Source organism: Folsomia candida, unplaced genomic scaffold, assembly GCF_002217175.1.
Source record: "Folsomia candida strain VU population unplaced genomic scaffold, ASM221717v1 Fcan01_Sc001, whole genome shotgun sequence".
NCBI classification, from domain to species: domain Eukaryota; kingdom Metazoa; phylum Arthropoda; class Collembola; order Entomobryomorpha; family Isotomidae; genus Folsomia; species Folsomia candida.
In genome coordinates, this window is record NW_019091193.1 from 15,020,608 (window position 1) to 15,038,406 (window position 17,799).

At 39.3% G+C, this 17,799-nt stretch overlaps 2 protein-coding genes across 2 annotated transcripts in view; one reads left to right on the top strand and one right to left on the bottom strand.

The window, feature by feature from the left end:
* Positions 1-1,075: 1,075 nt before the first annotated feature.
* LOC110843010 overlaps positions 1,076-17,799 on the top strand; it is a 51,854-nt gene continuing 35,130 nt past the window's right edge. Inside the window, exon 1 of the mRNA XM_022088915.2 lies at positions 1,076-1,984. The gene's annotated coding sequence lies outside the window, so the exon portion shown is untranslated. The remainder of the gene's footprint in view (positions 1,985-17,799) is intronic.
* Positions 9,728-12,114, bottom strand: LOC118436208 (ATP-dependent DNA helicase PIF1-like). Its single transcript, XM_035853751.1, has 2 exons — positions 10,931-12,114; positions 9,728-10,839 (listed from the first exon to the last, which is right to left on the bottom strand). Exons 1-2 carry the CDS (start codon positions 11,753-11,755, stop codon positions 9,796-9,798), a joined length of 1,869 nt encoding a protein of 622 aa, XP_035709644.1. The 5' UTR covers positions 11,756-12,114; the 3' UTR covers positions 9,728-9,795.

Consider the following 17,799-nt stretch of genomic DNA (forward strand, 5'->3'; position numbering starts at 1 on the left):
ATATTCATGTATGTATGCATTTGCTCAACAAGAGTGTACACAGAATCTGTCATTATCAGCAGGACCTAAAATTATTGGGTTGACATAGATGGAAGCAATTATTTTGTTAAAAAAAGTAAAACTCATTTGACATACTTATATTATGAAGGTTCATGCAACTTCGTCCCAACCAAATACTTGACCAATTTTGGCCATGCATATTCGCTAGCTTGAAATGTCCTATAAATCCAAACCTCAAAGATAAGTTTGTTAAAAATAACCTATATTTTTCACATAAAAGATACGGGAATAAATAACCAAGCACTTTGACGTTTGACTGATTTCTTGAAACCCGAATACGCAGCCAGACGAAGACGGATTCCGTTTCTACCAAATTTCATCGAAAGCAATTTATCTTTCAGCCAGCCGGGTGATGTTATCATATGCCTTCTCTCTTCCATTTCGGGAGTCACGTTGCCGTAAGCGGGATGAAAAATTGGAAAATTTCTCAGTTTCACTCGTCCATTTCAGTCCATGAAAGCCTCTCATACACAGACTTGCTCATCACTAACAAGTCTTTCCCTACCAACCAAGCAACTTAACATGAGCGGGCAGATTTCTGACTTGCTCCTCAACTCTTGCATCCTGCCTGTTGGTGGCTGTTATCTGGGCTCTGCTCGAAAGAAAGGATGATATCATGTATCCAATCCAACGAGTGAAAGACAAGGAAAAGTTGGCTAAGGCAACCCAAAGCTGTGTCAAAAGTTCGTTCACAGTTTGTTGTGAGAGAATCCATCCGTCCACCCTCCCATAATAATGATATGGACGGAAGCCTTGTGTGTAAATTGCAGTTCAGAGAGAGAGAGAAAGCTATTGTGAGGAGCTGCAGGCAGGGACTTTCCTTATGGAAATAGGAGCCAAACCCCGAAACCCAGTGAGCATGAGTTCAACATAAAGCAGGAGGCGAGAAGCGACTCGCTTTCCCTGCCACCCTGCATACACACAGCCTGCCACCCACCCAATCACCAAACCCATGGTCTCACTCTTTCCTCCTCACCCAGCACCAAGTAAAATACAAACTAATGCTCCAGCCAGCCTCAGTTCCACGGTAAACTTTGGGCAGGCAAGAGATCCTGAGTGAGATTAACGCTAACCTCAATGTGTTGGCTGTCAACCCAAAACTGCTCCAGATTTCTCCTCTCTTGTTCTCGCTTTCTCTCGCCTCCTCCTCCGCACGAGGAGGAATAAGCAGTCCTCCTCTTACGATAAATCCACACACCAGTGAATAATTTATGCGCGCTTTACCCCCACACACGGTGCGATTATTTCCACTAATTCCAATAACTACGAGGAATAATAGCCACGAGTATGAGTTGTAGTTACTTCGTAATTCGAGATTCGGCTGAAAGTGAGAAAAACTGGACAACTTTAACAATCGTGCTGACCTAGGAATATTTCACAACTGACACTGCATCTTGTAAATAATACATTTATGGTTCGTGCTGAACTACGAAATTGAGTTTGTGGGTGGTAGCAGTTCTCAAGATCAAAGATTGACCTTAATTATTAAACTAAGGGCATTCTAATCTATTTACGAGAATGTTTTAATTAAATCCGACAACGAGAGAATCACAGACAGATTCAAATCACGTAAGATAGACAAACAACAATCCAACAACGACTTTTGTTTGATCCTGTTTCGAAAGCAAAACAGCGCTGGATAATCATCACTTCGCTGTGAGTAGACACAAGAAATTCTATTTTCACATGGACAAACATTACGTGGTTCATTCGTTCGAACAATCAGATTTATTTAATTAAGGTTCAAACTTTTGTCTCTCTTGGCGTGACGCTAGCCAGAAAGTGTGGTTAATTGTAGTGTTTGTCAAGGCGTCGAAAATTACATCACCCAGCAAACAAGAGCTCCACATAATCCTTTGGACATTACCTGGAAAATAAATTGTCAGAATTGGACATATCTGTCACAACTTTAATTTTAAAAAAGGTTCGTTTTACTCGAATTTTAGGTTGCTTTATAGTATAATTATTTTTATTGACGTAGTTTATCTACCCACGCAAGCACAAAGAATCTCATGATATCATTATGAAATAAATAGGCACAACATTCCGAGTAAAATATTCAATACAGGAAAGTCCCCAGTTTTGCATCATTCTGCATATCCACATTCGCCAACAGGATTCAGTAAATTATGCATTCTCAAAATGCAGAGCTGCTAAGCAGGAAGGGAGTTTGTTCGTCAACCGGAAAGGAAGAAAGGAAAGTATCTGTGTAAAGAATATTCTAGTGACACGGGTTCTCCGACGTGGAGTGTCCGTAGAGGAGACACACCGCAGAGAGAGGATGAGGGGATGGAGAAACTTGAGACTGGGGAAGAAAGATGAGGTTTCCAAGCGTCCATCCATACCGTGTCGCTCACTTGTCCCATCTCGTCTGAGAATATGCACGCCGTTGGTTTTCAACAGCACCAGCATATGCAAAAAATATATACGATTTCATCTTTTCCTAGACTGAATCCAATTCAATGTGGTGTTCAAATTGAAGCAATGAATTTTGTTGAAAAGAGATTTCCTCGTTGTTCCAAATTCTTTAAACTTCTTCAACCAAAAGAAGCACTTCCGATCTTCTCAAATGGACTCTGTTCATTCGGATAAGTGAACATTTGAGTTGGTGACCTTAACTGGAGTTGCGTGACTGTCTCGTAGTTTACATTTATTAGAGTAAGAAGACAATCGAATTCATTCAAAATGTAGAAACAACGCCTTCCAAACAAGAAAGCTGAGTGTTTCTTGAAGCCAATATACTTGATTATGCATAGCTTACTTAAGAAGTCAAATATGTGTAGTTTTCTTGAAACATGGTCAACAAATTAAAGTTGAAATGGCATTTGATGAAACGGTGCGTACGCATTTGAAATATTACTACCGCATTGGCTCAATAATGAGCACCTACTACGTATGAGTCATTCAATTAAAAAATGCATAGTACGTTTTTTTAGGCTAGACACCTTTGAAAAGTTGAATTAGCATCCATACTTTCAGTTTTTTATAATCCAGAGAATCTAATTTTGACTTGGCACTTGGCGGAAGAAGTGACCAAACTTTGTGCAAAAAAGGATCAAGAGCACGAACCCACCACTTGGTTTGGCGTCGTCTAATGCGGAAGTACGGTTAAAAGGGATCAAAGACTTTCACTTTGTCATAATGTGGAGCAGACTTTAAAAACCAAGTTTGAAGGAACTTATTCGACTTTCGTCACTGTTTGAGAATAAAAGGGCGCACTAACTTCCAACAATCTTTAATTCTTTGACACCTTTTCCATCTTACTCGGCTTATACATGGGCTGGAATAGAACAAGTAGACAATTGCCTTAAATTGCCTTCTCATACATGAGTATGTAGAGTTACTCTTTTTATCGCATACCTTTTGTTTGGCGTGCTTTCCATACGCCCAATCTCAAAAGAAGAAAAGTGGCACTATGTGTGATTTTTGGGTGCTTTAGACCTGAGAGTGATTTGATATTCACGATAGGAAAAAACTTGATTAAGATTGAGCTGAACTAAACTTAATGGACACAGTTGGGGTTTCTTTATTTGAGTCGACTTTGTCTATACATCTAAAATCCCAATTAAGTCAGAGTATACCGTCACCGTGGACTGCAGCGCAAGGTTGACGGACATATGGAAGCTGTCTTTTGCTGAATTATTCAAAGATTAGCAACGGCACTTTCTCCAATGTCATTTGATTCTTATTTGAATGGAATGCATGATTGCCTTGTCAATGACATATATCTGGGTAGTGCTGAAAGCAGTATGACATACATATGCATAGATCCTGAGCTCCGTTCATAAATGCATATATTTAAATCTAAGTGTCTATCTATGATATCGGGTAGTCAAATCTGATCAAATTTCACAAGTTCCCTGCAATGCACATAACATAATGTATTCCCAAATATAAAGCAATTCTTACAAAGGAAAGTGCATTTTTATTCTGAAAATATATTTAGGTGCCCGGATTAGTACACTTATAACCTATTATTCACGTTTACCTTGTGCATACTTATTTTCGCCCTTGAACTACTGTTTATTTGGGGGCTGGAATAGTTAAATAGCACTAGAACTATTTGAAAAATAGAGATTGTATAATGAGGAAAATATGCCAAGGTTATGATAGAATCTGCACAAAGGTCAGCCCTACTAATTTTGATATTTTGGTGCTTATGCAAAAAGGAAAATTGATTAGCAGGGAATTAAAAGAGCACACGACGAATAATAACAAGATCTGTAGGCGTAGTATCATCAACGTCCTTATCAAGTAATAAACTTGCCCATTGTGTATTACTAACATATATTTTGGTAGGCCAACAGTGGTGGTCGCAATGTGATGACATCGAGGTAAATTGATCGTCAATTACAGATACTTACTGCCCTGGGAGAGCTCATAAAATCGATCCAGCTGATTGACAGAGCTCAGTTTGAGGTTGAAGTAAAATACCTCAACGCGTACGTTTAGATAATTAACGAATTTACCACAAATGGCCAATCCTCAACTGTAACTTGCATGACTGGGAGGTTGAATGAAACAATGGGAAGTTTAAGACCATGGAGAGTGAAATGTTGGCAAATGGAGGTACTGGGCAGTGATGGATTGCTTCAAATGTTAACTAAAATGAGACAAGTGTAAGCGTAACCATTTGGTTCTCATCCTCTCTCCTTTAATGCTGTGCTAGGTAAACATTTTGGTTGAATATCTGTACTTTCACCTTACATACGATATGTATTTATATTGATTTCCCTTATACTCTCAACCATTTTCTTTTAATTCGTTTGAAGGCCAAATAATCTCAGGTGTCGCATAATGTCTACAGCTATGTAGCATTGATTAATTTCGCATGGAGTTAATATGTTTTGACTTTGTGAAAATTTTAGAGAGCATGCTCTCGAGAATCTCAGAAAAATAAAATTACTACATAAATACATAGATAGGTTGCAGGCAAATTCGATCCAGTTTATTTTCCAAATTATTCTGCTCACATATATTTAATGGTCATAAATTACCGGATCTGATGACAAAGTCGACTAGCACACCTTGTTTGCAAGTAGATGTGGCGGTGAATTATAACAGAGGGAGAGAATCTTCACTTGAGCAGAAATGATTTAAAGTCCTCAAAATTTACTGCCAGATAAGTATGTGGAACTGGAGCAGACAGAATAAATGCGGGTGTATGCATGAACGTCGGCGGTGGTATCGTGCCATTACTTACATGCATGTGTACCTAACTAGGCTGCACCACTGCATATCTTGAATCTGAATCTTTAAGAGAGAGAGAGAGTCTCAAAAGTACATGAAGTATTATGAAAGATTCAGGGCAGTGCAGTAATAAGTCAAGGAAACGCGCCGAGGAAACTTTCTCGGGTTTAAATTCTTATCGTTCTCTTTCACGGATAGTCAGCTCATATTCATTCATGCGATACTTCAAACATCAACTCGTTGGTGTTGGTGATGAGATGATGGTGGTGGGTGGAGAAGCTTTTTATTAAGAGTATTATGGCATAGGCGCTCGTTACTCGTTCTTTGAAACATTTTACCAAAAATTGCTGCTAGACTAATATGAACGACTCCGCAATTTCTATTGGTTCGCATTAGTTCTCTGCATGAGGCAGATCTTTCTAATTATTCATGTACATTACTAGCACCAAAATTTTTATGAGACATGAAAAATGACATTGATTGGCCCAACGTTCCAAGGTGTTTTGCGTTTGGTAGGGAAATCATCATGCATATTGTTAGTGAGATGACGAAGAAAAAAGTGCCCAGTAATAACACGAGAAGAGCAGCGCTCGCACTTCACCATATTTTTTCCTCTAGAACGAAGTGAGTTAAATAAGTTGGTCTGGGGAAGTGAAGTGATACGAATTTCTCCATTTCTTATTTCTCGTCCTTATTCTTCCTCAAAACCAGGACAATAATTCACATCCACAAAATGTAAAGGAAAGTTGACTCCAGAGAGTGATAGCAAAACACGACCGTGTGCGAGTCATTTTATGAAGCAGCGTGACGGTGGCGTGTTCTAGTTTTGTATGACATTATTTTGTGCTGACTTTTGCAACGTCTCAACTACAAGTTGGGCTACTTTAGTGGGTTTCGCGTTCTTTGTCATACAAATATAAATAAATGCTCAGGTTTGACGTGACAGTTGAAATTTCAACACGACGAAACGAGAAGAGAGAGAAAAATATGTGTGCAAAATAGAATTTCAAAATATGATAGATCTTTTTTCTCTCGGTTTGTCTACACAACCTGAGAGTTTTTTGATTACTTAGCTTTGTAAAGCCTCGGTGGCCTTGTAAATAAAATCATAAACGTGATTCTAAGTAAATTAGTCATTTAATTGTACTACAAAAATGACACTTAAAAAACATTGTGAAATTACTACAAATGAAATCTATTCATTTTGAAAGTATTTTTCACAATCGCTGAATCCGTACATAAAATCTTTTTTATCGTCTCTATTTTTAAATGGTCAATTTGATTATGTATTGGCCCGAGTCCAAGCTTTCATCAAAATAAGCCACACACGCAGATACAAACCAGCCATAGCATGTCTCTAATTTATTTATAGCGAAACGTGATTTTTTGATAAAATTGCGTCAGACGTCAAACGTTGATTTATTGCAAAAGTTGTAGGCTTTGTTCTCAGAACTTTATGACTCTGCTTGTGATGTAAGTGGTGCTAAGCGTGTGAGTCGCGTGGGGTTGTTGTTCCACAATGGCGTTGAATACGTTAACCAAAAATTGGTATTGAGTTGGCGGATGTTCAGTCATCAGCGTTTCCCAGTTCTTACCAATCTGCTAGAGCATGTTAGAAGTTGTCTGAACTTATTAACTGTTGCCAACCAATTCCGCTGATCCGGCGAGAACTTAAAGTCATCCGTGCTGTTGGCCACCACAGTCGACCCTTGCAGCGGCGAGTCACGTAAATTGCAAGTCCCAACATACCTGAGTCACTTTCCTTAAACTTTCACCATGATAAATGAGTCGTTGACGGGGTTGCCAAAGTCAGAACAAGTGCCAACACCTCGTAGGCCCCATGGATAGGCGACAAGTGAAAACTTGGATGAGAAAACCCAAAGTTCACATAAACTATCATCCAAATATAAGAGGAGTTCTCGCCAAAGGCATCAAGCTGTGTTTCCTTTCCATAAAATTGGAGCCCTACTTCCTTTACTCCAATTCCACTAGTTCAAGTCATGGCGAGGGAGGTATGTACATGGAGTAAGCAATAAGAAAGCATAAGAACCGTAAGCAAGAAAATCCAACCAACGAGGATGGAGATAGATTAGCGGTATGGTATCCGGTGCGCGGTGAAACAATCGTGTGAGGTGGAGAATGGTACAGTGCGTACGTTGCATGTACGTACATTCACACTTCAAATGTTTCTTGGTAGCTCCTTGCTAACATTTCTGCTCTATTTTGTGCGGTTGAGAAATCGATGTTTACAGGGATAAAAAAAAGTAGGATAAAAGCAGCATATTTGGTTAGTGGGACAGAACGAAATGGTGAAAGTATGAAATATTGAATGTGATGTGATGCGATTCGGCACAGAGATAAACAATATAAAATGTCCCGAGAAAGAAATGTGTGCATCATCCGATAAAAAATATCTGATGCATGTATGTGGAAATTCACAACGGTCGACTAACTCCTCAAGTATCCGTTCAGTCAAGGTTCTTTTTTCCGCAAGAAATACATTTTCTCCCGTTAGTCACATATAGTTTATCCGTTTCCTATATTTGCTGTACTCCACATGTACAGCTTTCGGAATTCTTGTCAATTCCCATGTGCAGGCGTAATAGAAATAGAACTTGTAGTTCGCACACAACGCTGTGTATTTGCACTGAATGTGGAACTGCAGATGGAATCTATTAAATCGCCTTAATGGGTCGAACGAGCCCTAGTTGACTTGGCTTAGAGAAACGTACGTATGTACAATTTCCACGATTTGTTTCCTGTAGTTCTGTGCCTGGAAAACCTTCCACTGGACAGAGGGAAAAAATTACTTCCAGCAACAGAGGGTACACAGGCTAGTAAATAAAGAGTATTAGAAAGTTGCAACTAAAGAAATAAACCTCAGATCATTCTTTTCGTGTGAAATTTTCTTAAATTCGATTAAATTCTGTAATGTGTTTGAGGGAGGACTTTGTTGTTTGTGTGGTGGTTTTTATTTGGCTCCCGTTTGTTTTCAAGATTACACGTTTATCACATCAAACAAACTGGCAGCTTAATTTAGTTTTACAGAGCACGCCACGAACGCAAACTCTAAGAAAAGACCAAGCAAATCTAGCCAACACAATGCATTCCCTTTTACTTCCGACCACAATGCTGATACACGGCAAATGGAAACACTATTGCATTTTGTTTGACTGAGCGGAGCTTAATTTTTTGTGCAAGACAAAGGGCAGAGACTATTTCAAGGTTTACAAAGGAAATGCTGGAAGGAGAGTTGGGACGCAATTTGCCGACTGTGTTGTACAATTGTACTTATTTGTGTGAGAGTGAGTTGTTTGTTCATGTGACCCTACCTCCAGTACTAATATTACAACCACTCTTTCATGTTCCCAGCTTTCCCTGCCCAATTCAATTTCAAAATGCGTGCAAAATTGTACTTTTCCAGTGAATGATCGGCCAGCTTACTCGGGCATGAATGACGATAGATTTGCCAAATCCGAACACTTCCCGTAGGCTAAACCACTCTACTTACTGCCCCCACAGAACAACTTTGCCCATGTACATAGCATATGTACATATGTACATAAATACATACATTTGCACGTTTATGACTCACACTCATATCGAGCAGCTAGAATGTAAGCTTAATCTTTTCTTTGTATGTAGATGGAGTTTTACGGCTCATGCAAATAACTGACGTGAAATTAAAACAGAGATTACTGGCTTCTGTCCATTCAGAATCGCTTTGTAAATAATTAATCCTGAAATGAAATGACCTCGGAAGTGTGCAAACGTTCATAAACACATCTTGCAAATATTTCTTATTAAAATCCATCCATGTTTAAAGTTTATAAGTATTGCGGTAAAACCGCTGAAAAATCTATTTTTTCAAAACTAAAGATACTTACAATATTCTACAAAAAGGAGAGAAAAAGTAACAAACAAGGCGTAGAAAACATTTACCTGTATATAATATATTAGGAAAAAAATAGGAGCAATTTTTGGGTATTTCTAAAGATTCCTTATTATCTTAAATATGCTAATAAAAATATAAATTACGTAAACTATATGTTAAGACGAACATGAATAGCTCTGTAGGATTATAAACTTTTATTACTGGTTTTTAATGCATGAATTCCTCAGTTGTAGCTGTGCACATTAGCCACGTATTTGTTCTCATTGTATTTCCTAAACATTACATGGTTGTCAATTAGGACGAGACATTTCCGATATTATTGTTTTTTATTCTTTATTTTACCTATTTTGATTGCCCCTATTTTTTCCCTAATATATTATATACAGGTAAATGTTTTCTACGCCTTGTTTGTTACTTTTTCTCTCCTTTTTGTAGAATATTGTAAGTATCTTTAGTTTTGAAAAAATAGATTTTTCAGCGGTTTTACCGCAATACTTATTTGATGCTTTTCACCTTAATATTAAAAATATGATAATTCAAATAAGTAAAAAAAATACGTTTTAATTGCAACGAGCAGTCCAACTTTAATTCAAGAGATTCAAATTGTTAATATTACAAATCATGACAATATTTTGATACTCTATATATATCTATAAGGCGCGCAGCCGAGCCATCTCCGCTATAAGTTTGTCGGGTGGTTTCGCAGTTAATTTGTTGTCGTCCTGTTCCAATATAGCGACTCCATCCAGTGTCCTGACGCGACTTAAGGCAACGTAGGCTTGCCCATGGGCAAAAATCTCGGCTCCCAAATAGATCACTGCTTTATCTACGGTGATTCCCTGTACCTTGTGCACTGTCACTGCCCAGCAAAGGACAATAGGTAGCATCCATCTTTGAATTTCTTCCTTTGCTTTCCCTGTGTATGTCACATCTGTAGGTTTTAACTCATAGACACCTTCCCGAGTCCCAGCAATGCGCCAATCGTCAAATTTCACCAATACACTTGAAGGGAGATCGCCGTGATGATGTTGTTCCCTTGCAAGTTCTTCCCACTTGAACCCGACGACCGTTCCCATTGAGCCATTGACTAAATAACGGTTTGTCGGCGAATTCCGGATTACCATAATTCTTGATCCAACTGCTAAGTCAATGGAACTTACGAAGCCACCACATTTATTGCTGTCTCTGTGGCTATATGCCAACGGAGCACGGGATCCAGCTTTGGTTCCAGAAAAGAAACTATCCCTCGCTTTGATAGTATAGACTTTTATGTGAGGGTCACTACGAAAAGTCCTGGTCTTGAGTCGGTTGTAAATAGATGCCTGATTTCTTGTAGGAAATATTCTAATAGCATCTTTGAATTTATCTTTCATAGCGGTGCTCGAAGTATCTTCACTAAACTCTCGCATCCGCAACTCATGGAGATCAGTAGTGGTGATGTTTCCTTCTCGTAGGTTGTTACAGATATGTAAGAGTGGATCTTGACCCTGTCGCATGTTGACCGTAAGTTCTTTAAAAGCGAAATTCTTCCAAAGGTTTTCTTCCGCTCCTAACTGTCGTGGCTGATCATAGATGCAGTGCCCATTAACAGGCTCCAACTGGAATAGATCTCCCACGACAATAACATTTTTCCCTCCAAATGGCAGCGTGTTGTCGAAACATTCTCCCAAACGTTGGCTTACTTGACGGAATAACTAAACAAAAATATTTTAGTTAACTTATTAAAGATGACTTATAATATTTCCTAAAATTACGTATTAATTTAGTTATTGATAATATACTAACCTCATAAGATATCATTGATACTTCATCCATGATGATCCACTCAACATCCCGAAATTTATCTCGCATTCTCTGCAGCATTATTGCGCCAAGAGGAGCGTAACGTGGAACAGAACCAGATTCTACAGCAAGTTGGAAAGTGCGATGAAGGGTTTGTCCATTTATATTTAAAGCTGCCACTCCAGTTGGGGCGGCCAAAAGTACACCTGCTGGGCCTGGTCCATCTTCCTTCGCACAGATGAGGTTCGTCATCAAGGAAATTAGGAACGACTTTCCTGTTCCACCAGCTCCAGAAATGAAAAGTTGTAGTTGACCTCTGCTAGGATCGCATAAATGTCCTTCAATCATGTCGTATATGAATTTTTGGTCTTGGTTCATTTTTAGCTTCTCAGCCATGAAGCAGGCTTCATTCAGAAGTACAATCCTATATTCTTCTTGAGCTGGAAGCACATTACTTCCGTCATAGACGTCAGGAAGGTATTGATACTCCTCGACCTCATGGATTGCAAGCGTTTCTTGGGGGTCCTGATTAAGATCAGCTAGATGAAGAGCTACTGCTTCAAGATCTTTCTCTATATCAGGACGTATTAAAGGGAAGTCCAAAGTTGTCCTAATATTGGCCTTATTCTTCTCAAATGCATCTGTAACAGATTCCCCGTCCGCCGTGAAATTCTCCTCAATGAATGGAACGTACAGTAGTAGATGGCTGTAGATAAAGTTTTCCGCGTCGGAGTCACTATGAAATGGTGGGCTCTTGATTACGGCGTACTTTGCTCTTTCTCTCCAGAGTCCCATAGACCTATCCTTAAGGTAGAAAGATCGTGGCATCAATCGATTGGCATGTAGTAGTTGGTGTTCTTGTTCCTCTCCTTCATCAAAATCATCATCTACCTGTTGATAATTTCGTACGGGCTGATACTTGGAGGCGAATTCGAATAAACATATATTTCGTAGATCTTCAGGACGATTGCAATATTTGTCAATTATATTACTAGAATTAAAATAGGCAACTTAAATTTCCTGTTTTATTTATACATTTTTTTCATGCAATTTTACTGTACATACCTTGCAAATTGTACCTCATCCCTTTCTAGATATGCATTTTTCTTCAACAATCTGATGCGATCACCAGGTAGATAGGTCGGGATGTATACAAATGCACGTGACGTATGTCTCATAGGAAGATTTGCCATACGATAGGCAGCTTCTTGGGATCCTATTGTCCTGCGACTTAATAAAAGCCGAGAGACCTATATGAAAATATGAATGATGAATAGTACCTCTTAAAATTTTTTGGAAAACTAAGTAACGAAATCCATACCTTCTCCATTTGTACCCGTATTGGTTGTCGACTTTCACGGAGAGTCTGAAGGGTGTGTCGAATGTCATCACGGAGGGTTTCAGGTTCATTTTTCCCGATATACTTTGCTATATAAAGGGCGACAGCGGCAACGCCTGTTACAATCTGTATATCCATGTTGCATCGAAGAATCTTCAGCAGTGTCGGATGGTAGTTGTTCACCCGCTCTTCCCCTTGACAACGCCTTAGGATTACTCCATGACCATTGTTGGTTTCTTCCAGAGTGGTTTCAGATGCAAGAGGTCGTGGAAACCCAAACCGACACGTGGAACCTTTCTTAAAGCACGTGGTCGTATCTTTGTGCGACTGATATCGCCGTACAATATCCTCCATTCCACTACCTAGAAGTCGGCACGACACGTTGCGGTCGATAAAGTTTATTCCTTCAGGTGTGGAAAGGTTCGGTGCATCCTGAATCCATATAAGTGAATGAAGGTGTGGACTACCTCGGTCTTGGAACTCTACCCGGAATGTATAGTCCACTACTGGCTTTCCAAATATCGTTTGATCCTGGTTCAGTAATTTTATTAATTCATTTGTCCTGAGATTGAAATGGCGGGCGGCGGCGACAGGATTTGAGTTTAATAACTCCCGACGAAAGTCGAATGGCATATCTTGAATATTGTCCGGAGGAGGGTCGTCTTTGGGATGACCGGCCTTCCACATTGCATTGAGCACATCAGCTGAGCCCATGTCGTCGTAGGAAACCGTTAGAAAAAATATTGGCGGACCAAGCCTCATAATCATTGCCATTATGTCCCCCGTATACCTCTTCCAATAAGATCTGGAGCCACGAATTGCGCTCATGTATAGATGTAAATTTTCAGCTGCAGGAGCGCTATCATTTTCAGAATCCTGGTATTTCATGTTCCCACAGATATTAATTTTTGCTCGGATAATCGACTCTTCAGATCTTGAAAGTGCATAAAAGAGATAATCTATGCGGTGGAACCGAGGATCTCCCGACATTACCCTTGTCTGAAAGTATGCATGCGTGGTGATGCGAAATCGTTCATCTCTCTTTTCATCCAATCCAAATTTTCCATGTGGGAAGCAGGTGATGAAACATTTTTCTTCTAAGTGATTCTCAGAAGTTAATCTCACGGGTGGAGCTGCAGTTCGATTGAGATTGAATTTTTCCAGCTGTGGCTCTATGTAGTCCACTGGGTGTAGCAAACAGTCTTCCGCAGCTTCTTCACCAAAAACCACAGTTTCTGGCGGCAGATCTTCTGGGAGGTCAGACGGTCCCGGAATCGCTGGAGGCGGTGTTATGTCGGGTCCTTGGTCGATTATTGTGAGTTTGAGGGGAGTAATGGTTATGATGGCGGATTCAGGACCTCCCACGCAATTTTTGTTGACAATAGATCTAATATGATTAATACTTTCTGGGTGGTTACGATCGAGCCTAAGGATTACTGCTTTGGCGGACTTAGCTAAAGATATATGGCCTTGCTGACTCCTAGAATGACTGTCGAAGTAGAAAATGTAACGCTCTGTCCGAATCAGTCCCATCGTATAAGCACCTGTGTGAATTTAGAATTGATTAAAAAATATTTCAATACATTTTAATTAAGATTTCTTCTAACAAACTTGCCTGCCGTAATGAGCCCGTAATTTGATTGGCCATGAAGGAATTGGGATAAAGCATCAGCTACTGAATTTGTTGTGATCGTTTGGGCCTCCCTCAGAAACTTGTCGAATCCTCCATAAATGACTGTCCCGCCTTCAACGAGTTCGATGCGCACAATGTTTCCATAACAATTTCGGACCTCGCCAAGAATTTCGTCCACAGCAAGATGATCAGGAATGACAGGACGCTGATGCTCTTCCGTGATTACACGAGCTGTGGGATGGTACATATATATCATACTTAAACTTAGAGACAGGTACAATATTTGAATTCTGATACCTGCTACCAACTTCTTGCGACATTGATTGTCATAAAAGTCACCTTCAGTCAAAATCCTGTCTCCGTCTTGGACTGTCCACTCGTTCGGCGGCTTAACTGCTGCATAAACTGTAGCGACCGCCGAAATTGCAGTGCATTGCTTTCCGGCTGATTCCCCGAATACGGCTGCCGTTTGGCAGAAACTTAACTGTAACGACGACATCCACGTCTTTCCCGTTATGGCGATGTATCCAGTATTTACCCGATGTTGACGCTGCCTAATGTTTATTACTGGACTTGGAGTAGCACTTTCTTCTTGAATCATTAGATCCTGTATACGGATTCCATTCAAATTGAACTGCTCAATGGTGACATTTGAGTATCCATCGTTGTTGACCAGCAGCCACTGGAGCGCCTCTCGAAGCACTGGAGGAAATAATTAAATAATTAAATAATTAATACTCGAATATAGATCAACCACGTAAATATGCTATACCTGCGGGACGAATCGTGTATGTCGACGAGTGGGGAAAGTTTTCCACAGATTCACTTACTATAACTGTCCCATAATTATTATTTGGCCCAAGTCTCAGCTGATCCTGGACCTCTTCGACACTTTGCGCGAAATGGATGACTTGTCCACGTAATGCAGATTGTCCTTTTCCTCGCCCCAACTTGACAAACTTCAGAAACGCTTTCGCTCTACTAACCACTCTCGACTCTACTTCTGTTAGATTCTTGATGATATTCGGAGATGGTGGGACGAACATATTGTTGACCAATGCAGCAGCAGGAACTCTCCCCCTCTTTAAGTTTTCGTGACAACGCTTGCAACAGTCAATGATTTCCAAAACCTCTGGAATGAGCTGGGATTTCACCGTCTGATCATAATTGTTATCGACAGCAGCTAGGAGGTCGTGAATGATTTTTGTCACAATTAGTGATCTGTGAAAATAATTTTATTATTATGATTTTTAAAATATCTACTTTATCAACATCTTCAAAATACTCACCGAATACCCTTTCTGTACCACGTACGGTCACAAATTCGGCACCGCCATTCGGCAGCCTGATTAATGTTGATCCTGAAGAGTATTTGCTGTGGTGTTTCTTCTGAGCAATGGGGGCTAGCATGAATGGGCGTAGGCTGCGGGAGAATTGCTCCTTCCTCGGTTGGATCGACAATCCGATTTACCTCGCCCTGATTATTTTCAATATTTGATATTTCGTTCTCCTCAGATACGGTTGCTGTAATATTTGATCTTTTTGCCCACCTCATTTGTTCCAACTTTCGCCGTTTCCTCGCCTTATACGGCATTGCTCGTAAACTTAATTAAAAATTTGTAATTTAAAAAGTACTACAAATATTGTATTTATTTTGTATTTTAAGCAGAAATGTCGGGAAGCAACAATGGAGCTGAAGTATCTGCTCGTCGAGTTCCCACACAACAGGGGTACACTGAGACGAGTCTCCATATGCCTACGCAGACAACTTATTTTTTTCTATAAGTAGTAAATTTGTATTTGCATCTTCATCAATATTTTAGTTTGAAAGTTGATAACATATAATTGATGGATTATAAATTCTATACGTATTTATTAACCTAAAAAAATATTTTAATCATATCTAAAGTATACTCGGTGGTTAAATCAAGTTTTTGCTGTTTTGGTTTGAAATTCAGAAATCGCGCCATAACTCGAAAACTAAGGCTTATTTCGAAAAAGTCAATTAGTTGAGGGCACTAGCCGGGACCCTCCCCTATACGAACCCGTTGAGTTCAGGTCACCAAAATGTATCCTCTTGGCTGTAGCTCAGTGGAGAAATTGGTTGCTGAAAACGCGAAATTTTTCGAAAATTCGAATCTGGTGCCATAACAAAGCTCCATTTCGAAAAAATTTTCAAGTAAATATCATAGATAAAATCATTGTGAACATATTTGCTATAGCATGCAATAGTATATCATGCACCCAATTCATTCAGCGAAACATTTAAGATTTCGAATCCGAAAAAACGGTTTTTCTTGAATATCTTAAAAACGGTTCAAGATAGCATAAATTAGAAAAAAGTCATTTTAAAGCTTCCCCAGATGTATCCAATGAACGTTATTCCATCCCTGTAGGTCAAACCGTTTTTTTGTACGAGCGATCGACATTTCCCATAAGAGTGCCGGACAACATACTATATGTTCCACATATAGCACCAAATGTCTCACAATGCCCCCACATTTGAGCTTATGGGGAAAAAATAGAAAAATTAATAAGACAAGGGTAAACTGGTCCTACGTACGTAGCCCAAGTTACCAGCCAATGACATAGTGCCTTATGAGATTGTGGACTTTGAATCTGGATGGATACCAATGGTGGAAACGTGTTTGATACTGCTAAAGTCTGGATACATGAGTGGAATTTGGCTTACGATTAGTACATATGCATGACTAGCATCAATTAAATTACAAATTTTTCAAATATTTGCAATAAATATATATGTAGCAATAATGCAATTTTATGGGATAGAATGACGGTTAGTGGCAATTTAATGAGGGTGCAAAGTACAGTATTAAACCATTATGTGGTGATACTTCATCAGAGTGGTGCGTGAATGCAGAATATAAAACTGTGTATGTATGCATCGTTGGGAAGAAATGTTCAGTTTGGAATTAATTGTGGCAAAATTAATCAACACGCCTATTCCACTTGAATCCGAGCACGTATTTTTGGTGGGGGTTCTGACAATTAGACGCAAACTATTGCTTCATTTTCCTGATGTTAAAAATTCATTATGCAGAACAAAACTGGGTAATTGTTACACCTACTTTCTCACTCAATAACCTTTTAATCTCGTAAACGACACCATTTCAGCATCCCCCAAGGTTACATTTGGGCATATAAAAAGTGCACAAATCTTGTATTTGAATCGACACCGGAATGAGTGCTAGGCTCAGATTTGTCGCATAAACTAGAAACAAGGTGAAAGCGGTATTTAGAAGTGTAATTATAGTTCAAGCTTCATAAAATCTAATCGAGTTTGATCGTGACCAAATGGTTCGTGCAAACCCGTGGAGTACATATTTTGACCATGAACACGCTAATAACAGACTTTCCTTCCGACTTTTTGTATCTTGTCATAAAGTTTTTTTTCGCCGATGAAATTCGCCCACTTCTTCATTACCAGAACACTACATTAACAAAACCGCGGGGCCATAATATAGGTGCACACACTAATGTCAGTCTCCACGCAATTTAACCAATTTGTCTAATTTTGCTACATTTTTCAATCGCACATTATTGTACTTTCCGACACAAGTTGTAGCAGTAAAGCAGAAATTTATACCAATCATTGATTTTTATGGGCGAAAATAAAACTGTTTGGTTTTATACATACAAAGTCTTTCTTGTCCAATTTGTGCATTTTCTCTCCAAAAAGTAAGTATAAGTGGGCTACATATGAACCACTTTGACAGGTTGTGGATATAATCGTAAAGTTTGTGGGCAAAAATGTGTTTCAGAAAATTGGTCAAAAGAAAAAGTGGTTCGCCAAGTTCAGTCCAGTAACTCTTTCAATTTCGTCCGATTATCGAGTCAGACTTTGGAAGATGGCAAACTTAAAAGGAAAGTGGGTGACGT

Bases quoted from the DNA above. Each gene is read 5' to 3' on its own strand.
- LOC118436208 (XM_035853751.1), bottom strand. From the start codon at position 11,755: ATGCCACGATCTTTCTACCTTAAGGATAGGTCTATGGGACTCTGGAGA. The intron at 10,840-10,930 runs GTTAGTATATTA...ATTTTTGTTTAG, and splicing joins TATCAATGATATCTTATGAG to TTATTCCGTCAAGTAAGCCA.